The 23,383-nt window shown below is 43.7% G+C and overlaps 2 protein-coding genes across 2 annotated transcripts; both read left to right on the top strand.

The window, feature by feature from the left end:
* Window positions 1–2,688: 2,688 nt before the first annotated feature.
* Window positions 2,689–3,678, top strand: LOC125944362 (glycine-rich protein-like). The gene is made up of 2 exons (XM_049664760.1): window positions 2,689–2,716; window positions 3,376–3,678. Exons 1-2 carry the CDS (start codon window positions 2,714–2,716, stop codon window positions 3,676–3,678), a joined length of 306 nt encoding a protein of 101 aa, XP_049520717.1. The 5' UTR covers window positions 2,689–2,713.
* Window positions 3,679–12,564: 8,886 nt separating this feature from the next.
* On the top strand, window positions 12,565–14,974 carry LOC119444037 (glycine-rich protein). Its single transcript, XM_037708560.2, has 3 exons — window positions 12,565–12,617; window positions 14,000–14,270; window positions 14,891–14,974. Coding segments are annotated over exons 1-3 (276 nt in total). The 5' UTR covers window positions 12,565–12,614; the 3' UTR covers window positions 14,893–14,974.
* Window positions 14,975–23,383: the final 8,409 nt, after the last annotated feature.

Here is a 23,383-nt window from a genome sequence, read left to right on the forward strand (position 1 = left end):
AATTGGTTTTGGCACGTAAAACCCCAGAAAGAAAAAAGAAGAAGAAAGAAGGGGCACGCAAAGGACACCGCTAACACAGACAAATAAGGCTTTCGCCTTAAAAGGGATTAGCGCCCGTACGCTTGCTCGTAACCCGCGTACGTGAACTGAAACGTCACTTTTACTTTATTATTGCATTTCTTAATGACCGCTAGTCGTTTCTTCTTAGCATGCGTATTGTTCAAAACGTTCCAGTACGCTTGTTATTGCGACTGGGGAAAAATGTGGTCTTCTAACGTGGAGACTTAAGGATTCTGCAAAGTGTAGTCATAGGCAGTGGTTTGGAAAATATTTGTGCTTCTCCCTTTTAATAACCTTGTCTCGTTGTGTATTACGTTCAAATTGTCTACCTAATGCCGGTCAACAAAGAAAGTTCGTATGAGGTACCTGCAAGCCTTTGTGAAATGAAATATTGGGAAATTTATTGCTTTTTATTGGTGATCTTCCCAGCTGGCTCAATCGTGTTCGTGTCTCTGAAAGTAGAAAAAGACATGAACGTTACACATGCAGAAGACAGTGAATCCACAAAAAGCAACCTGTAAATTATTAGTGATATTGAGTACACGTATAGATATAAAAAATAGAAATAAAAGGGCACAAACCATCTTGGCCTACTGGCAGCCGAACTACCATCTTTCGCAATGGGCGTGCAGTCTTTACTCTGAAGCTACCGCCGCAGTGGTCTTTTCATCAACTTTATTTGGTATTTGCTAACGTGTAGACAACTACCCCTGGGAGTGTTAGCCACCGCTACCCGTAGCTATCGCGGTGGATGTGAAATACTCTTTCAAATGGAGGCGTCACGTAGTTCGAGTACTTAGGGCCTTGCAACTGGCCCATAACCCTTTCCATACTGCCTCACTAGATTCAAATCTACCGAACTCTAGACCGGATACGCAATGAGCGAGAAGAATAACCGTGGCCGAGGATTTCGACTCTCTTGTTAGCTACAACCATAGGAAGCAAACATGCTACGAAACCAGGCAATGTAGAAAATCAATTAGCTGTTTGTTATATTATTAAGCAGCCACAGCTCAGAAATCTTCAACAAACACCGGTTGCAAAGCATCCCATAATAACCGAAGAGTGCGCTGGGCCACTCCGCCAGAGCCCTTACCGGGTTTCGACGCGAGAACGTGAACCTATAAGGCAACAAGTCGACAAAATGCTGCGCGATGACATCATACAGCCTTCGAAAAGCACGTGGGCATCTACTGTAGTCTTGGTGATGAAAAAGGAGGGAACCCTACGTTTCTCCGTCGATAATCGTCAACTGAACACGATCACGATGAAATACATGTTCCCCGTCCCACGGATAGATGACGGATTGGATCGGCTCTGCAACGCTAAATACTTCTCTTCGATGGATCTCAATACTGGCTACTGGCAAATGGAAGTTGACGAGAGGGATCGCGAAAAGACCGCCTTCATCACTCCAGTCGGATTCTATGAGTTCAAGGTCATGCCATTCGGTTCGAGGTCATGCGATTCGGTATACCGCTAAGATGTAAAGTAGGAGCATTGTCAGCCACAGTCACGCAGATATTTTCCCTTCTTCTAAAACATGCACATAATTCATAGAACAATAAGCTTCAATTTCACCATCAATGAACACATTCATGATGAAAATGCAGTTGCTATTGGGCCATTAAGCTAACTTAAATATACAAGGTGCCCCAACTATTATGCACCAAGATTTAAAACATGCAAATGTCCTGTAGCTGGACACAACAAAGGTAATGTTCTTTGCCATCGCTCAGAGATACTCAGATTACTTTTTGAATTTCATCTAATTACATAATTAGTCCTAATTATTTATTCAACTTCTCAAATATAATAATTAGATGAAAACTGTCATGGAGAAAGTTGTACAGGAACATGAAAAACTCCCGATACAGCTTTCTGTTCCTTAATACGTACTACATAAAACTGTCTTTTCGAGCGTGAAAGAAGCCCTGAATACACGCGAAGTGCCTCGAGCGGCCTGTCGCGCGACAATTTTACGTGTATTCGCGGGCTTCTTTCACACTCGAAATACCACTTTGTGCCGAAAACCTTTGTTCTGTCCAGCTAGGGGACATTTGCATATGTTTAAATCTTGGCGCATGATAGTTGGGACACCCAGTAGGTTGCATACACTACAAGGTAACTAACGAATAGTTCTGTTCGTTGAAAGGCCCATATTTTTACGCACTAACGCTGGAAACTCGCGACTCCGTGCACACACCCAAATAACGACATTTCTTATTTGAACATCAGTGTCTGCTTCATAGGGACGTGATGCGAATGAAGATACTCTAGGAGCCACGATGTGAGTGCAAAGAGCAAAAGCATAATATGCATAGACGCTGATCAAAGAGGTATGAAGGCCGAACATTCCACCTCGCGCGGGCATTTCTATATTTTCCGCTGTGTCATCTTGTTCTGTTTATCGACTCTTGCGATCACTCTGAAAGACCCTCAAATCAACGGACTGCATGTAAATTACGGTGGATGATGCAATGTTTAAAGGATCGTGCCACCCCTCTGCTAAGGAGCATTGCAGAGCGAAGACTGAATCGTACGTGGGAAAATACCCGTAATGCCATACTGATTGCTGTAAGTATAAAAGGACCGCATATTGGGATTAAATTCATCAGTTTGCTCATCCGAGGAGCTGCAGTTTTCTCCAACCATGGTGAGTAACAGCAGTGTTAATGCGTATCTCAGTTTAACCCTTGAATTTTGGCAGGCAGGTCAAGACCACTAAGTGTACTTTTCAAGATGAAAAACAAGGCCAGTATTAACTAAAATCTATTAGGTTAAAATTGTTGGTACTAGAAAATTTCCGCCAGTCCTGATGCTCGACAAATTATTAGCGAAGGCACTCCACGAACGGCGAATAGCAATTATGAACGAAAACCTTTGGGAATTTGGTTGTAAATTAGTAGCAGAGCGAAGTATTACTGTAGATTGATTACGACATCTTGGAACTGGGAACCGTTTAGTTACCGATTCATTCATGCCTGAAGTAGTCTCAGAAAAAATATCAGCTTTATATGTAACCGCACGATCCATGAACGTGAATAACGGGATAAACAGAAGTGGTGGTAAGTTCCGAGTATGGTTTCGATGTCCTTGGAAAATAAATCTGCCCCCAAAGCCTTTCATTTTGTGTAACCGGCATCAGTTTGAGTCCGGTGGAATGCAGAAACGCTCGTTCACTTCGATTTAGGATCATGTGAATCAACTCCACGAGACCAAAATTAATCCGAAGCCGCCCAATACGGCGTGTCTCGCAGCCAATACGTCATGCCTACATTCAAACGTGTGTTTTTTTCTTTATTGTTTTAACAGTTCCGTGCCTTTGTCCTAATCGCCCTGGCCACCTGTGCCTTTGCCGGCTTCGCCGGTTACGCCGGCTACCCGGTCGGCTACTCCGTAGCAGCTCCAACCTACGCTGCCTATCACGCTCCACTCGCTTCCGTATCAGCCGTCCACCATGCCCCCGCATATGGCTATGGATTTGGCTACGGAGTGCCCGCCTATGGCTTTGGACTCGGCAGCTATGGCCTGAGTTACGGATACGGTCTCGGTGGTCTCGGCTACAGCACCTTTCTCCGCAAGAAATGTGAGTGTGCAGCACCTTTGAGGGCATGAAAAAGATTCCAGTAAAAATTCTGTCTCAACTCTGGGGTGGATCGGTAGGTCTGGTATAATAAAACGTTACAAGGTGTCAATAAAGAGATGTCATTGCTGGCAGAATATATTGTTTAATTTTCTCTCTATTACCAGGAAAATAACTTCTTCACAGCACCACAGTATCTGTGATGATGTCCTTCTCAGTTACAAGGATCTGTTGATGATGCGTAGGTTGGTGTTCTTTTGAAATGCACTCCTAGTTTGAACAACATCACGCAAATCAAGTTTACTCATCTTTAAGGCCCATATCTTGCAGGCGTAATTCATTCGAAATGTTTGTGTCAATGCCTTGTCGAATTGACTATCTGCAATTATCAAGTGTTCATGTGTGTATTTTTCTTGCTTGCAGAAACGCAATACTTGGTGACAAGTGAAGACCACAATGATCTTCCGAAGAGCAATTAAGATATAATAAAACATTCCACAAGAACATGATGCCTTCATTTTTCTATTGATGGGGTCTAGTTAAACTGAAAAATATTTTACTGCACCAGTGCATTTTAGAGTGCGGACGTTTGGTACCCAGTACTAGTTACTTCTGTAAAGGCTACGGGAACTTCGTAGATATTCCTTTAAGGGGTGGCGTGAAGCACACTTGTCCCCTGCTATATGAACCTAGCAAGATTGTGGGAAGCAGTATTTGCAAAGCAAAAATGTGTCATGATCTTGCAGAAACTTCTTAAAATAAACAAAATATGTACCGGTGCTCTCCATTGCCCCCAAAACAGATATTCACAGCTTCGTGCGCTCTTGGTGTTTCTCCGTAATGCAGTCTTCACTAATTTCCTGATACGAAATGCATCTTTTATTCGAAATTTTTGCTGCGAGTCTCTTTTTTTCTGTGGGAATTTGGAGCAAATGTGGCAATGTAACAAAATTTGTAAACGTATCAAATGTCAGCAGAGAAGTGGACGGGGCACATTTGACCCTCCACGGTGGCTTAGCGGTTATGATGTGCTAAGCACAAGGTCGCGGTAAAAAGCCCCATTCGCCACGGCCGCATTTCGATGGGGGCGAAATGCAAGAATGCTCGTCTTCCGTGCATTCGGGGCACGTTAAAGATCCCCTGGCGGTCAAAGTTTTTCTAGAGTCCCCCACTACGGCGTGCCTCATAATGACATCGGGTTTTGGCACGTAATGTCCCAGAATTGATGCGAGACACATTTGCTAGGGTGGCATTGTGCCCCTTTGTGCATACACCTGCTTCAATCAGCATGAGAGCAAAAAAGAACTACTTAAAAAAACTTTGTGGCTTTCCGTTCCATAGCAAGGCATATCCTAAGTTCTCTCTAGTTGTTTTTTATTCAAGACATACCAAAATGAAACTTTGTTTCTTTGTGCTGTGCATCTTGCGGAGTGCCAAAAACACTTCCAACCGAATTATTAAAGCGTATAGGCTTAAAAAAGAAAGGTAACTTATATGGTTACAAAGGAATTTCGCGACTATGTCTTGTAGCAGATAACACGTCAATGTACCCTGTGACGCGTAGAAAACAAATAGTTCCTGATATAGCCTACATTTTGGTTATCCACTACCACTCAGTAGTGAAAGAAACACTACACGCACTGCATGGGGTTGTCATGCCCTTTGCTGCAAATAACGCTGTATCATACATACTTTGAGAGCCCTCAAGGTTCCAAGGCTAGGCTGTTCCGTAATAGCACCACATGTTACTACTCACACATATGTTTTAATTGGTCCCAGCCGTGCCAGCTGCAGGCGACGAAATTAAGCTTGGATACGGAACTTTACGACTGCGCACATGAAAAAGAATTTGCTTATGCTCATTTGGATGTTTCCCATAGTCGATATTTAAAGAAGGTGGAGACTAAGGTAATGGTGAAAAGAAACGAAAAAAAAAAACGGCAGATGTAACGCAGTTCACCAACCTTTCCAAAAGTTGCCATCTCGGAAAGTACTAAGGTTTACTTTATGATATACGCCGGTCCATATTTCTCGCCATATTTCTCGCCAACAGTATTTATAAATACTCTTGTCGGCTTTACGCGAGTGTTCTCGTAAAATATTATTTATTGTACTTCCATTGCACTCTGGAATATTTATTCCACTCCTACTCACGATGTGGTATAGCATTCCGGCCGTCATTCGATCCCCGGCAAACACGTCGGCGTTCAAATGAAAAGCTCCCCCTTTTTTTGGTAGCCGGTGCTAAGTCAGCCTTCCATTAGCTCGAATTATTGCCATTATTTGTGTCTAGGCGCTAGTTTCGCATGAGCATGCAGAGGTATTTTTTAATGCGTTAGCGTCCTTTCGGTTTTTCATTGACTTTCCGGGGGTTACCTATCTCTTTATATATGTTTGTATGTGTGTATCTAACCATTTTCCTGCCTACTCCGGTCTCTGGGTAGTTAGGGTCGAATGAGTAGCGCATCGGGCTACTGTGTTGAGGCAACAGTGCTCTAAACCAACCATCGGACCAACTTGGGTCACTGAGTATATGGCAGTGTGTACATACGTGCCGCTCTTAAACGAACCTCTTTCACGTCAAAGCAGCGACTGATTTATCGAAAGCTGGGTTTGGATTAAATGAGTCAATCAAATAATGAATAAAACAGGACTACAAGAAACGTATGATCAAACTGCGCATCAAGTTCTTTTCATATCTCTAACCTGCCGATAGGAGACTTCTACTGAGGGATTATCCGAAACACTTCACGTTCGATTATGCTATCAGTCAGATTAGAGTAAGAATAGCGAAAGAAATATGTAATTAAAAAGCTGGACAGTGCATACACGCAGTGTATTTTGATGTCGTTGTGTACGCATTTCTAGGCCGACTTCTGCGAAGCATTTATTGTGCACAGTGCCCCATGTAACTTTTGTTAAGCTGTTCAACAAAAAATAGGTTAAAAAACGGCGCAAGATAAAATTATAAGACCTAAGGTGTTCGACCAACAGACATCTGACTGCCGAATACCATAAGTCTTAAAACCGTATTTTGCTCCTTGTGTTTCAACCTTCTTTTTTTGTTGAAGAGCTTGGCTAAAGTTTTACTGGGACACCCTATATGTACTTGAGAAAATATATTCCAGGCACTGCCTTCTTTGCGCCGTAGAGTAATACACAGATGCCATGCCATCTACAGAACCCGGCCACCACCCTGGCTAAGGCACCATGTTGCTGAGAACAAGGCTGAGGTTTCAATTAGAGCCGTGGTGGTGGCTGCATTTCTGTGGGACCAAAACTGAATATCATTCGCGCACTCACTCTTAGGTTCCCGCTAAAGAACCACGTGTATTGTCGAAAATTGGTGATTACCTTCCTATAGGGCCTCTCATAGTGGCTGAAACGGAGCTTTGGTACGTTCAATTTCAGTTATTTGCAGCATGCTCCCACATTCTGAAGGACCCAGCTTTTTTATCCCAAGCTCTTCAATTTTTCTCAAATGATAGCCTAAAACAAGTCGTGGGGCGGTATTCATACCCAACTGTAGAAGCATTTCCCTATAAACCGTGCGTTACAGGTGAATATTGTGAATTTCATAATGTCGGTAGAGGATTATAGGCTGTCTGTTAAGCCCATTTGCACAATCGCTCAACGTTGAAGTCGCCCCTGGATTCTCGGAAATAAAGAAGGAACGCAAAGTACACTTTGGACTGTTTCTTGTACCTTGTGCCTGTGAAATGCTGAGCACCGCACGCTTGGTTTTTACGTAAGAGCAAGGTAACCAAACACGGTGCCATGAAGCACTCGCATATACTAAGCAATCTATTTTTTCTAGCTTTAAACACGCTCGAAAAAAGGGAGACAATAAGCTAACTGATTTTATCAGAGCGGAAACAGGAGATGTTTTGGGCCGGAGGTAATAAGCAAACATGTTGAAGACACCTGAGCACTGCAAGTAAGACCACGGATGTTAGCACAACATCGCAGTCAGTCGAGTGGCCTTGCGTTAATAAATATCAACAAAATTTTTATTGTGCTTCCAGATATAAAGCGTTTCGCCTGGCTTAAGAAGAATCCAAATGACAGATCAAGCGCGACTAATGTTTCAAATGATTTTGCACCACTTGTACTTTTTTTATGGTTTCGTCTGTGTCGGTTGGTCGGTTGGTCTGTATGTCGGTTGATCAGTCAGTCAGTGGAGGCGTTTTCCCCGAGCAGATTACTCCTCACTCTACAAAAAGTTCAAACATTCTGAGAATTGTCCACAAATGCATAAGCAGTCTTTGGCTCGGCTCCTACTTCAATATTGCTTACTTATTATTCCAATAGCAATTATATGGACACTCAAAAGCAGATTTCTACCGTCGGCGTCGCCGTCGCCGTGAGGTTCCGTATGACGTCAATGGAGATGAAATCGTCGCCGCGCGCCGCCGAACGCTGTATGTGCGAGTGAAAGGGCGCGAGGGACGCTCGCTTTCACGGGTAGTGAACGCACGGCGGAGAACAAACGCGCGTTCTACGCTGTGCTCCCTTAAGGGCTGCAGAAGTAGGCGTCTCTTTCCTCCTCTACAATCACCATATATGTAGAGTAAACGTACCTTCTTCGGACGCGCGAAAGGCTGTGGGGGAGGGGGGAGGGGCAGGGAAGGGAGGCGACGTTTAGCTGCGGCTCCGGCAACAGTCACGAACGCCGCACGCATTTTTGAGCGAACGCGGGCAAAAAGCCGGCGGCGTCGACAACAGTTCTGCGTGTTGCCGGTGCTGCTGCATGTCCAAGTTTATACAGCTGATAAAGCTGCTATCATTACTCCGTATAGCTCTCTTCAAATTTGCTATCGCAATTGATGCTTCGCCTTTCAGGTGAAACTGCGACAACTTTTTAGATAGCTTATGCATGTATACCCATCTTTACCAATCGCCAGCTATTACACTGTTATAACGATTGCAAGCGTTAACTTGTGCAATTATGCATTTACTTTGCAACTATATCGTATCAACAGAGCCTAAACGCCATCACAACCGTTTTTTTTTTTGGCCCCACCAAAGCTTTTTTTTCTTTTTTCTTTTTCTTTTTTTTACGTCTTTAACGCTGCGATGGCGAAGTCACCAATTTTGTTTTTCTAACGCTACCAACCATCTACTATTCAATTATTTTTTTTCTTGCGCTACTAGTCATCAACTATTACACTGCTATAACGATTACATGTCTTGACTTGACCAATTGTGCATTTATTTTGCAGATACAAGGCGTCACAGGGCGGACACATTTTGCGTGGGTACTCGCAAAAGAGGCTTATGCATTAAAAAATACGTAGGCGGTGGCACTGACTTGAACCTGGGTCCTCCTATTCAACAGCCAGATGCTCTAGCCATTAGGCTATTATCGCATTATCCCTCGTGCCAACACCAATTTGTTCTTTAACGTAGTAGCCACGTGTTGAAGGTTATGGTTGCCATTATGTAATACATACCCACAACGGGATATATATATCGACCAAGAAGCGTGTTTGGGTGTAGATTATTATGAGGAATTCCATAATGCGGCACGTACTCACAACGCTTGCAAATTCGTCAAGAAGCGGGCGGTACAGATCGTGCCACAAATTAGCACTTTGATATGATCGCTGTGTCATGTCGATGATTAGGTTTTTGATAGTATGGGACATACCCACAACTTGGCAATCCCTAAGAAGCGTGTCCGCGCCCTGATTATGATGATTTCGATACTGTATGGCCATAAGAACAGGAGGATTGGCCAAGAAGCGGTTGGTACGCATCATGCCACCAACAACCTCTCTGATACAATCGCCTCGTGTTGATGGGTGATTATGATTTTCGTACAATACCACACACGCGTAATGGGAGGTTACCCGATATGCGGGCGGAACAACGGCACAGGCCCACAACGGGGGATTGGCCAAGAAACGGGTAGTACATAATTTACACGTTTAGCTTGTCTCGTAATAGGGGAAACGCAGGCGGACCGGGCGTTGGGGCGGAGGCGTAACATGAGCGGCCTGTATGGTGCTACCACCTAGTGGCACAGAAATCAAACAGAAAAAAAACAGCGAATATTGCAGTAACCAAGTGTATTCTACTTCGCTGCTAGTGTAAATTTTCGGCGGCAACACGATTACGCCACTGCCGTAAGTTTGCACCACCAGTGAACTATAATACACATGCTTACTGCAATATTCGCTGTTTTTGTCTGTTTAATCTCTGCGCCACCAGGTGACAGCACCATACAAGCCGCTCACGTTTACGCCTCCGCCCCAACGCCCCAACTCCCGGTCCGCCTGCGATTACCGGATTACCGGGCAAGCTAAACCTTTCTAATATGCCACAACTATCTTTTTTAGATGATTAACGCTTGTTGATGAATATTAGTATTTTCGTGCTATGGCACATACCCACAACGGGTTGTGGCCAAAAAGTGGCCGGTACGTTAAAAAAACGAGAAATAAAGAAGCACAAACCATTATAAGATTCACACGGCATAGCACGGGTGTGAGAGGGCACATTGGAGCGACAGTCTCGTTTACGGCCAAGACGCACGAATGAAAGGGACTCTAAACTTAGAGCATTTCATTAGATGTTTAACGAAAGCTTGTCTTGACATAGCTTTACAGTTATGCGTTGCATATGCGTATTTTTTTCTTGTTGTTGTTAATGTTATACTCGAACCATTTGACCAACTGCTGAAAAGGTGGCATGTGGTAGACAGTTCCTTTTTGCCTCGTAGACAGGGAGATTACCTGCATGCAATATAGGAGTGTGCCGGTACTTTATTTAAAGATTTATATTTATTTTCTACTTATTGTTTTTGGTGCATGCACGGGTTGCAATCGCGTAATAGAAGCCCAGCAGTTGTGAAGTCATGTCTGACTATAGCTCAGATGCAAAGATTAGCACCCCTTTTGAAAAACCCATCCGCAAGTGTGTTCTAAAAAAGTTGTCGCAGTTTCACCTGAAAGGCGAAGCATCAATTGCGATAGCAATGTTGAAGAGAGCTATACGGAATAATGATAGCAGCTTTATCAGCTGTATAAACTTGGACATGCAGCAGCACCGGCAACACGCAGAACTGTTGTCGACGCCGTCGGCGTTTTGCCCGCGTTCGCTCAAAATGCGTGCGGCGTTGGTGACTGTTGCCGGAGCCTCTGATATAAATAGGCACTTGGTGCCGCAGCTAAACGTCGCCTCCCTTCCCTCCCCCTCCCCCCCCCCTCCCCCACGGCTTCTGGCGCATCGGAAGAAGGCGCGTTTGCTCTACATATATGGTGATTGTAAAGGAGGAAAGAGACGCCTACTTCTGCAGCCCTTAAGCGCTGAGCCGTGCTCCCTCAAGGGCTGCAGAAGATAGCGCCAACCTTTCCCTTTCCCTCAAGAACCACTTATCATAAGCGAGCACGGCGCAGAACGCACGTTTGTTCTCCGCCGTGCGTTCACTCCCCGTGAAAGCGCGCGCCCCTCGCGCCCTTTCACTCGCACATACAGCGTTCGGCGCGCAGCGACGATTTTATCTCCATTGACGTCATACGGAACCTCACGGCGACGGCGACGCCGACGGCAGAAATCTGCTTTTGAGTGTCCATATAATTGCTATCGCAATAAAAGTGGATGACATTCCGTTAGAATAGTCAATTCCTAATGGGAACTTTTCGTGAAGCTGCAAACCTAAGCGCCAATGTACGTTGCAGCAAATGTTAACTGATATCCCGAAAGTGGTGTGGGTCTGTAGATCTTTATGCCGTCATCGATGCGTTAGAAACTAACGACATGTAGTGAAATGGTGACAAGCATCTATTGCCTGCATTCAGAGAAACACATTAAGACGAATTGCGAGGGAAAGCCTGCTAAGCATGAGTGAACATTTGAGTAGGTAACATTGAGAACATAATTTTTGACGAGATACATGCAAAATGGTTTCTTTCACTCAAATATGTTTTGAACGGCCCACGATAAACGAACTCTATTTAGAGTGCGTTGCGCTATGGCGGAAATGAGAATCGATAAACCTTTTTTTTCCGTGACGCCGTGAACACCGCACGTTACATTGCCGACATCTTGAACAATGACGCCAGATGAACTATGTTTCGCGTATTGATATCATATACAGTAAGTTCGACACTCTGTTTGGGCTTGGTTTGTATTGGGCTATCCTGTATAATAATTTTCAGCTATTAAGATCCGTGCAAGGTCAACAAGGTGGACTTACTGATTGAGCGTAATAGTCGAGAGGGCACATGAAAAAAATGGATGGCTAATTAAGGCACCTGTCTCATACACTAGGCGTGCAGGAGAGACAAATTGTTTATTCTTGAAACAAAGGTTCAAATTTTATTTTTGCAATGGTAAAACTACTCACATCATAGCGGTTGTATACGTATATAACCATTGGTGTTTTTTTTTTCATCATGCGTTTTCACATACATAGTTTTTTAATAATATGCCAACGAAGTGCCTGTATTTTGAAGTATTTGGTGACCTTTCTTTAGGTAATAAATAGTGAAGTGAAGGCCAGCTTCAAAACAATTCTGATGGTGATAATTCTGATCCAGCAATCAGTGTCTCACTCATGGCGACGTGACCGGACTCAGTGAACTTTAGAGGACTGACGAAGGGAATGCTACCACAGCGCGTGATGAGGAAAAGCACACTGGCAAAGGCGTTGGCCAACGAAGGCAGTAGGCTGAGTCACACGTGCTTGCAGACATGACGCTATTGATCTGGCTAAACATATCGGCTTCTGCGATCTATCCAAGCGATCCACGTATTCATGGTACAGCATGTAAATTGAGTCAGATGAGGCGAGTCTAAAAGGGTGGAGTCAAATAACTTCGAAAAGATGCACACGGTGGGGGAAAAAGAATGACACATGCAAAACAACCATAAATCTATCGGCTCCTACAGGTATAAAAGGACTGCCGATACGGAGCGATTCGTCAGTTGCTCATCATCCGAAGAGCTGCCGTTTCGCTTCACCATGGTAAGATGCATAGCGCTACGCAATATTACCTATACGATTGCTTAACTTGTCCTGGAGCTCCGAATGTTAGCTATTACTTTGTAATCGCCAGGCAAAGGTTGACTTAAGGCTCTTATTATTTTTTTTATTTCAAAAACACACAGTATTGCCGGTTTTATTTATTCATTTTTGGCCAGTTTTGTCCAGAAGACGAAAAAAAAACGCGCACACTATGGTACGCTCGTAAGTTGTACGCTCTATTTCGCCCTATTTACTCATTTTGAGTACAGACTGTTGTAATTCAGGTTGTTGGGTATTGCTATATTCGGTGGAATGTCCGGCCTGTCGCATACCGTCAGATAATGCTGAAGAAATAGTTTTTCTTTCCTCGGAACGTCTGCAGCAATTAGTTAACTTGTTCATGTGCTTTGAGAAGGTAATCCAAACGTATTTGTACCAACACACGACATAACTTACTACCCACTTAACCGAAATCTAATTTTTCTATAACTACCAGGACTCGCTGAAATTTCACACAGGGTTATCCAACCATTCTCACTATTTGTTGAGTTATGCCTACAGCACCTTGAGGTAAAATTCTGTAACACTGGCACCATTTATTGGCAATATAATTATTGACTAAAGGGGTTACAGCTAACTCTCTCTTCACTCTACCATGATCCAAAATAGAATGCAACATAAATTTTATATCCTTAGACATGTAGTGACCTGCTCATGCGTGGTCAAGAAAGTAGCGAAAACTCCCGTTGCAACAGCTCTGTTCATATGGCATTCTAGACTGAATTATGAGGTTTTATGCACGAACAGCCACGATTTCAATATACGGCACGCCGTAGTGGGCAACTCCGGATTAATTTTGCCCACCAGAGGTTCTTTAACATTCCCCGAATGCGCAGGACACGGGTGTTTTTGCATTTCGCCCCCATCGAAATACGAACAACGCGGCCGGTATTACATCCCCCGACCGCGTGCTTAGCAGCGCCACACCATAGCCAATAAGCCACCGTGGCGGGTACGGCATTCTTAGGCAGCACACAGGAACCAAGATTCGGTTACCGCCAAAGGTGTCGGGGATTGAAATGATTGCACAAGGCTCCGCGTAAATTGTACTCTGTATCTCTCCTATGTAAGCTCACTTCAGTCCTTTTGTACTTGTATTTAGGCGTGCGTTAAAGGAATCAAGGTGGTCAAGATTAATCTCAGAGCCTCTACCAAGGCGTCCGTCATTATGCTAGCGCCGTTTTTGAAGGTTTACCCGCATAAATAAATCGACTCAACTGAAGAAAACAATCTTTTGAACTTGCACCATTGTGGAAGCAAAACGTACTAAGACGTGCTTACTACGTGTCAAACTAACTGAATCCCTTCCTATCTTTTGTCAGATTCGTGCCTGTGTCCTCCTCGCCTTCGCCACTTGTGCCCTTGCCGGCTACGCTGGCTACCCGGTCGGCTACTCCCTAGCTGCTCCTGCCTATGCTGCCTATCATGCTCCCCTCGCCTCCGTGTCTACCGTGCACCACGCTCCTGCCTTCGGCTATGGCCTTGGATATGGATTCGGAGTGCCTGCTTATGGCTACGGACTCGGCAGCTACGGTCTGAGTTACGGATACGGTCTCGGTGGTCTCGGCTACAGCACCTTCCTCCGCAAGAAATGTAAGCTTGCTGGTCGATAGCTCTTTCCCTAATGCAATTGTTGCAAGTATTGATAGCATCCTCGCGGTATTTTGCACAAGATAATTGAATGCTCTCGCTCGCTAATTGTCTTCTGACGATTGTGGAGAAAGGAAAAGCGATAATGTGGTGTTTCTTACATATTTTCTTCTGAACTGTAAATGGTAAAATAAGTAAAAGTCAGCTACCAGCGCACCCGGCAATATAGAAATTTAAGTGTGCCTTCAGCGGAGTCAGTGTTACGCACGTATAGTCATGGCTGTGTTTGGCGCAGCGCATAAATGAATTTATGAAAGAAAATACAGAGGAGAAAGAGCGCGCTTTCTCTTCCACAGTATGTTTCATAAAGCCGTTCATGTGCTGTTCAATACAACCCCATGAACTATCACCAACTTGCCCAAGCTTCCAGCGATATGTGCACTCATCACCGACATTATTTTCTCTTCGTAACCTTTAGTTAAGACAGCGTAACGTTTGGAATATTAAAGTTGTAATGTGCATTTTGTAATCAAATATGTTTATTATACAGCACATTCTCTCGAACTCCTTGTCATTGCCGTGCCTTATGAGAATATAACCATTATTTATGCTGCCATTTTCAGGAGCTCAAGCAGGAAGACCAGGTGGGGATGACTGCATGCGGCAACCAGTTGAATATGCTGCAATAAACTTCCTGTTGAAACATCGTTCTTGGTGCTCTTTCTCTTGCAACAGGCGCCTTGTTTGCGCCTAATGCTTCATACGACGAGTGCCATAAATGCCATGGTGCCTTAGTGTAAAGAGTTATTTACTAGTACATATATAGCTGTTGGAGTTTCAAAAAACATAACAAGCTATTTTTATCAGAAGACGGTTTCTCGCAGATTCTTTACGTATGATCGCTTAGCAACATAGGCTAACAACGTCATTCAATTGGTTATGACAAGCTCAGTAGGTGGTTATATTGTTCTCGTTTTGTATCATCGTCAAAAAAGGACACGGTGGTTCTTGATTGCTCTCGCTACGGGGAAGTCAGTCATTAACAGCCTCAAAGCGTTAAAGATATATATTTAAGGAACAAATATGCACCTCATTGTTGAAAACCGAACACTAGATATCAAATCAAGCAACGTTACTGCAAAGAGAGCGACAGCATAAGAATACAAGTAAGTAAGTAGCGGGAACAATTAATACGAAAGCTGGCCATTGTGGCCCTCCGGTGTCATGGCATAATGAAACTAAACATAGGCCCACTTCTGAAAAGTCATATTGCCGCGCAAACAGATAGACATAATGGGGAGTCCACCGGAAAAGGCTCAAAACGCAAACTTTTAAATCCATGTGTTTCCAGCATTGTTGGCCCAATATTAAAGTCCCCATAAACTTAACTCATTGGCCGAACAAATTAAGCATAAGAGGCACAAAATTAGGAGTATGCATGCGTATTTTTGAATGATAACGCAAATATTGACACGAGATATGCTGGCACCTACGGCCGCCGGCCATTTGAACGACAACGACGAAGTGTGTATTGGTACGCGCGCTCTACAAGTGTCAACCGTTAAGAAAGAACACCGTTTTGCCAAGTGCTTGCTTCTTAACATCGCGACAATATCATTTAGACGCTTGTGCCATGCCGCCCAGGTGTCGGTGCCCAATACTCGCGGTTCGGGGACCTTACGTTCATCTTGCACATGATGCTTTCTCTGAATAGAACAGTTTTTTTAGATTTGCTGATCAATCCTTCGATGAATCCTTTGATCTTTCCGCGAATTTTCCTGACGTAATAATACATTCAACCTATAGTGACACTGTTAGGAAGTTTCTATGGCCTTGATTTACTTTCTATTCGTAGAATAACTTTTGTAAGTTTGCCTCAGTAGTCGATGCCGTTGTTACTGCGACTTTTCGTTCAAACTGTCTTTTTTGTTCTATACCCACACGAAGGACATATATTTTATACGGAGAAATGTTTCTTATTCTATTTATTACAAAGGGACAAGGCAGACAAGGACAAGGAAAAGAAATAAAAGAAATGCTTATTCGTCTACAATGCAAAACAGCGACACCACACCTGGCGCAATAATATGTGCAATAAGTCCAGTGCTGTTTCGCGGAATCTCAGATGAAGTAAATAGTCAGAGATGTGCTCGAACAATCCACTTCAAGAATAAGGAGCTCGTCATCGTCCATTCTCGCAGGTACACTTTGCGGTGAAGTAGTGGAGATACACCCCACTTCTTCCTCCTATTACGACAACCGTTATTTGGTCCTTACCGCTCACTTCGCTTAATTTATTTCCTCTCGATGTTGGTTTATTCCGGGATGAGACCGTCGCAGCGCAATGAAGTTTATGACTTACCAGGAGTTTCGAACGCTGGATAAAACAATGGAAGTGAGAACAAATAGAAATTAAGCCTAGTAAAACAGCCTTCATGTTATTTCCTTCCGATCACAAGAGAACTTGTTCCAACATTAGCTCTAGATAGTTACCGCATTGAGGATACTAACCATTGTCGATTTTTAGGGGTTGTACTTGATTCTAACCTGATGTACCTTTCTCATATCTCCCATTTAAAGCAAAAAAATACGGCATACCATATTCACATATTTATAAAAGCACGTCCACACATCAGCCTAAACATTTTGTTTCCTCAGCATCACGCGATTATTCACAGTCATTTAACCTACTGCATTGCGTCACGGGGCAACACGTACCCCTCACACAATAATAACACCTTCAAAACCATGCCATCCGCAATATCACTTTTCAATCACGCCATGTAGCTCATCGACACTTTTCCAAGAGCAACACTTTCTCAAGATTGATAAGCAATTGAAAATAAGCCTGTCAATCTTTGTCTGTCACTCCCTTCACTCAATCCTTCCATCAATATTGTTTATTGGAGAAGAACTTCTTAATCACAACACAACTCGATTTGCATCATTTAATAACTTTTTATTGCCTGAAATTAAAACTAATTATGGAAATTCACTTTATTTACGGCACTGTTTTTGTGGAATTCTGTTCCAACTCACATAAAGGCGTCTTCGAGAGGTAGTTTCAAAAGGGGTCTATTTTACTTTTTGCACTACATGTGATTATTTTACTGCAATGTCATTTACTGCACTTTCTATGCTTTATTAAATTTTCTATCATTAGTTCTATATATCTTCATATTATTTTATGTTATGATATGTATCTATCAGTTCATTATTTTGCCCTAATATTTGCTTGGTGTCTTAAGAATAACCTTACCTCCTTAGTGTATTTCTGTTAAGCTGATTTCTTTTTAAACTTACCTTCATGCTTCATTTGCATCAACCACATTTTTTTTAAGTTTGTACAGACCTTTGGGGTCTCATCTATTATTTGGAGCCGTCTACATTTCCATTAGTAAATGAAAAAAAAATGTTTCTCCTTGTTTACTTGCAACGTTTATATAGCTTCGCGCTGGATGTGTTCTCACGAGGGTGTCTCGAGCTGCTGCTGGTATGGGATTGTGTGATGGCGGATACTGGGACGTCAAGAAAAGGCTGTATCGGCGTGTCTGCGAGGGCGGCTTGGCTTTATGACATTTATTTCCGTGAGAAGCAGTAAACCGTTTCTCGCTCATTCGGGATGTCCAGGACTTTTTCCTGCGTATGGTTTACAAAGTAAGTTTGGTCATTGCTTTGCCCGAGTTAACTATCTCTTCAATTCAATTGAAAGGTCGTATACAGCGTTACATTAAGGAGGTGATGTGTCGTGTTGCTTACCGTCAGGACAATTTTCAATTGAGCATTTAGGCAAGAACTCGCAAAGCTTTTACAAGAATTCATGTAGTGCTATTCTGCAATGTGTAATGTAATGTGTAAAAACATTTTTGTGCATCTAGGGGTGTAAATTTTCATGTTTAAATTACATGCTGCGGGTTTACCAGTTCAGAGACGGATGACGGTAAAGGTGTTCGTTCGGCGGGGTAACCGTTGTTTTTGGCGCCGCAAACTATAAACAATTGAGGGCGCGTTACTGAAATGCTGGTGAGGTGTTCATCCGGGACGTCCTACAAATAACTCTGAACAAATATTTCCATTTATTAACACAGGCAAAATATACCTAATGATTGTAACGAGGGTGAATTTCCATATATGATATTGCTGCGTTTTTGGGTCAACATGAAATTTGGACGTCACGCATGGCAGTTCACTCTGACAAAGTTGACGCTGTTGCAAATATGAAGTACTTTTGCGCTACTTTCTTTGTTTCGGGAAACAAAAAAAGTGCAAAATGGTGTAATAACAGCAAGAGCTTGATGTAGACAAATTGGTGCCACAAACTTGAAGAAAAAAAAAACTGCGCAAGAGAGACGAGTACAAAAAGAAGACAAGTAAACCGCCCAGGCGCTAATAGCGCCAGTACGTTGCACTCGTCTTCTTTTTGTCCTCTTCTCTTTTGCGCTGTCTTTGTCTTTAATTATGTACCCAATTTCGTCGTGTACATAATTTCGTGCATATGAAACAATATGAGTACATAATTGTTGCATATGAAGCATTTGTGAAAATATAGAGTTGTCATTACATGGTTGAAAATTGTAGCATTGCAATAACGCAAAAAAAAATCGCAGCCATTCCACTCTGTGAGTGTGGGCTTCCCGCGGAGCTGTAAAAGAACTACACAAAGATCACTACACGCGCCAACACGGCAATCGCGCTGTCGCGTTTGGTCATGTCACGAATGTTTTCATTCACCGATATCACATATTCAAACCGCAATCCGTCATACAAACGACAACTGAAGCCAAACGTTTTGTCCACGAAGTCTCCGCGGAATCACACATCCTCACCACTATAAGCATCAGCCTCCTGTACCTCCATCGTTGCTCTGCATTAATCGCTTCGCGATCTGTGGGGCTTTCCGCTCGAACCCGCCGCTTGCGGCCAGCCTTCTCGGCACGCTCCTCGCTGGTTCGTTCCGGCCGCCGCTCTCACTCATGATAACGTCTGCGGCCCCGAAGTTGGCCCTCATGAGCAGCTTGTATGTCTGTCCAGAAAGTACCTGCCAAATTTTGCATATGGTCCCTTGTGCTCGTCCAATTAAGTCGCGTTGTACCTGCGTCGCTGCGCAGCATTCTCCACTTCGCGACACCCGTTTTCCTGTCGAGCTCGCCGCGTACGGCAGCCTCTCGGGCACGATCCTTGGTGCTACTCGCCGCCCGTTTCCTAGTCTGGTGTCAGCACATCCCTTACTGGTTTGCTCCGCCTCACAGAGGGTGGCGTTATGAAGTAGTCGGTGGTTTCTTAGCTTTTCTATTGCTACGCCAGGTGTCAGCACATAGGTTGCTGGTTTGCTTTGCCTCCTCATAGAGGGCGCGGGTTCTTTTGAGCCGCGGACACATGACAAATATATGGGAGGCTAGACATATACAGCTCCAGCTGTAAAAAAGTCCACATAATTCTTCAATGACCGCAGTCCTGCAGGCCATAGGAAATCGTCGGCACTCGATGCGCCTGGGGCAATCGAGGATCGAGACTGTCTGAAGTCCCGGTGCCAAATTACTCATGCTTATGTCGTTCCTGGACAGTGCAATCTATCGTGTAAACACACAAAATAATCATAGTGTGTGTAATGTGAAGTATTGAATTGCACCTCCTACTTTTCTTCTCCTGAGCTTGAGGCCACGGGTTCAATCCCGGCCGAGGCGACAACAATTCTATAGGGGTCAAATGCCAAATGGTCATGTACTTATATTTACATGCACATTACCTAACCTCAAGTGTTCTAAAATTATTCCTGAGTCCCCGACTACCGCGTTCCTGTTAATTATCGACTGGTTTAGTGATATGAACGAAATTTTTTTTCTGTTTGAATTACTTGTTTAGGGAGCATGGATATGGAAAGGAGTTGGCCTGAAGTATCGTGAAGTCAACCAGCGGACTCGTCTCTGCTCAGCTTCGAGTGGGGTGGAGTTTACTGTTTTCTGTTGAGTCGGAAGTGCGTAAGTACATACGGGTCTTTCTTATGGACCCAACGAGCTGCAACAAGGAATGCACTGCAAAGTATCCAACACACTCTAACACAAGGCATGAAAATTTGACGGCTGTGATGTACAGTACAAGAATGAACCTACCGTCGAGCAGTGAGAGGTCCGGCTTGCCATGCCCGACCTGAGTACCAGGTGATCCTGGTGGACTGGGCGCGGCGGACGGCGCGGGCTCACGGCGTCCTGGAATGAGGACGCCGCTCACCTAGGGTTAAGGCGTCACCTGCTTTATGATAAATAAAGGTTATTGCTTGTCCTACTACTTCCCTCCTGGTTCCACACTCTTGAAACCGCTGGGCGTGGTAGTCTTTCGGGACACAATTGCTGGCCTGATTCTTTTTCTGTGTGGTACTCATATGTTTCTATGTTTTATTATTGTAACATATCTACGTAGAACCTGAGCACCCTGGCAAGGCATGTTGAATATAAGTGCTGGGAATTGGCATGGTATCTTTGGGTGCAGTTTTCAGGTACTGGAATAGTGAGTTGGTTAAAACACTGTAAAGTAGAAAACAAAACAGTCGCGAAACTTCGGCCCTCCTGAGTGCGCACAATAAAAATAATAAAAAGGATCCTGTTATTGGGCATGTGTGACATTCAAGTAGCGGTTTGACGTTATATATATCTCCAGAGGCCCAAACATTTTTTATATATTGAATATTGACGGGAAATAGTATGATAGTACCGAAGGAAAAAGCTTTTGCATTGCAAGACATCCTTCTGTGAAGTCGAAAATGAACTTGGTCAGACACCAAGAGGTGCTCTTATGTCATGTTATGCTTCAATTTTATTTCTCGATGAGCTTGTTTACTGTAAGTGAGCTACGCCTACTACGAACCACATGATGGAAAGTTGTGCGGAGAGTGAAAACCGGCTAACATGAAATGTAGGTGACCCCGCAAGCGCGTCTCCAGACGTGACACGAATTGAAAATGCAAGAATTCGCCTACTTGAAATCTATTTCTGCTATGCTGAACGAGAAGTTGCTGAACCCGTAAGAGGGTTGATTCTAAATTTAGTATGAGACGTGTAGGAGTGGAGTGCTCACGGGAACTTGGGACACGTGGCAGCCGGAAGGTCACTGAACACGTTGTCTCGGTCATGGCCAGTGGTCTGTGAAGCCGCTTTGCGGGCTGCTAAAACCGACGGTAGAAAAAAAAAAGTACTCGACTCTTAATGCAGAAAGACAGGCCTCACTTGTTGGACAGTGCTTCTAGATTACTCCAGAAAACAGAGACAAAAAAAGACATCTGTCGGGATCCCTATATAAAGAGAACCATCCTTCGAGTGAAAACATCAGTTGCTTCTCCTCGACAACTACCCAACGCTTCAGCTATGGTGAGAAATGCTTTTAGTAACGTGTGTGCTCCAGCCCTCATCATAAGAGCTAGCTGGGCTTAGGGAAACACGACAATGACAGACAAAACTAGAATAACTGTTCGGACAGTTTTGAGCCGTCCTGAATATGCCCAGCAGGTCACTGGTTTTTAGTTAGTCGTATCGTATGCATGGAAAGCGACTGAGTTTTGGCTTATACGTATAGCGGCTACCTACTACGTCTTCGAGCTTGCTTCTTCAGGAGATGTAGTGTATCCATGTTGCGCATAGATTTTACAGATGACCAAAATATGTTTAGCATCTAGCGCGAACTGGTGATGCAATAGCTCATGAAATATAATGCGCAGTAAGCTTTACACTGTTTCATGCAATGTTTCAGTGAACACTCACAGGAGAGAGTGAGCAATCAGCTTTCGAGATGTGAAAAATTGTCAGTCGTATTAACTTGTGAAAGTTGCTCCTCCCAATATGAAAGTGGAAAGACTCGTCTCTTCTTCGTGCTCTTACCTCTCCGCACCTAGCCACTAGTCTCTGTGGGAACAACCGGTTAGCTTCTTACTGCTGTATTCGTCCGACTTTTCTATAATTAATATTTGGACTCACACAATTATTAGGTCTCACGTTACCCTTGACATAAACAAGAAACGGCAGCGCCACCCAGTAAACATAAAAAGTATCACGCTAGATGGAGAAGACTAATGAAGACGAAGCGGACGCGCTCAATAACTGTGATCACATGTAGAAGAAAAAGCTTAGAGAAGGGCTTCCTTCTAAACCGAGAAGGTGGCGACCTGGAACGTGAAGAATGAAGGCTTCAACGCCAGCTCTATCTAGTACACAGATGTTGAGGGGAGGGAGCGTTAGCCAATCATCGTAGCTTCTGGGGCGATTACGCTCTCCAGTATCACTATTATCCACTGATATAGCATAGGTACAGTAGCGGAGAAGTTGAATCTTAAACTGCTAATTTGTTGGTTGGATGTTGAAATGTTCGAAGCGTAATGAGAGTTTTAAAGCGAAGCTTTGTACCTCTACCAGCCAAGGGTTCGGTCGTGTCCGTCGTTGTAAGCAAAAAACGATCCCGACGAACCGCTAACAATTCCAGGTATAGCAGTATAGCTTACTTGAATTCAGGCATTCAGCGTACAGCTAAGCACTCGTTTTCGCAAGAAAAACCACAAAAACAAGCTTCAAAGTGATGAGCCAACATGATGGATGATAAGGGCTGCGGGAAAACAACGGAAACAGGCTCGGCGCGGTCCGTAAGATTAGATTGCAGCTGTTGCAAATATTATGCAGCTGCTTGAAAGAGGGTTGACGTCATTAGAAACCCTTCCAGCCTAGTAACTGCTTCGGTTCATTTTCTAGACTACCCCACTATGGGGTAGTCTAGTAGTGTATATCACACCGCACATAAAGCAGTAGTGAACATTGTTGTGAAGTAAATAATAATAAAGGCCGTGGTTAAAGTTACGTTGTAGTGTGTGAAATATCAAGTGCGCCGCAGTCACCGTGAGGGTGGCGTAAAAAGCTTCGCTCTCCAACCACCTTCACAGGGTGGATTGGCGGGCCATTTTTTTTCTTTATTTTTTTCTGTAACTTTTTTGAAAGATTTTGGATTCCAAGGACAACACCAACGAATATAAAAGCGACTAGGGCAGTGAACCTGTAACGGGCTATTACTTTTGAAGCATAAGGCATTTATAACAGCCATCACACAGCTACGTTCTTCATGTATAAAGGAGGTATGGTGCT

The sequence above is a fragment of the Dermacentor silvarum genome, chromosome 3, assembly GCF_013339745.2.
Source record: "Dermacentor silvarum isolate Dsil-2018 chromosome 3, BIME_Dsil_1.4, whole genome shotgun sequence".
Lineage (NCBI taxonomy): Eukaryota > Metazoa > Arthropoda > Arachnida > Ixodida > Ixodidae > Dermacentor > Dermacentor silvarum.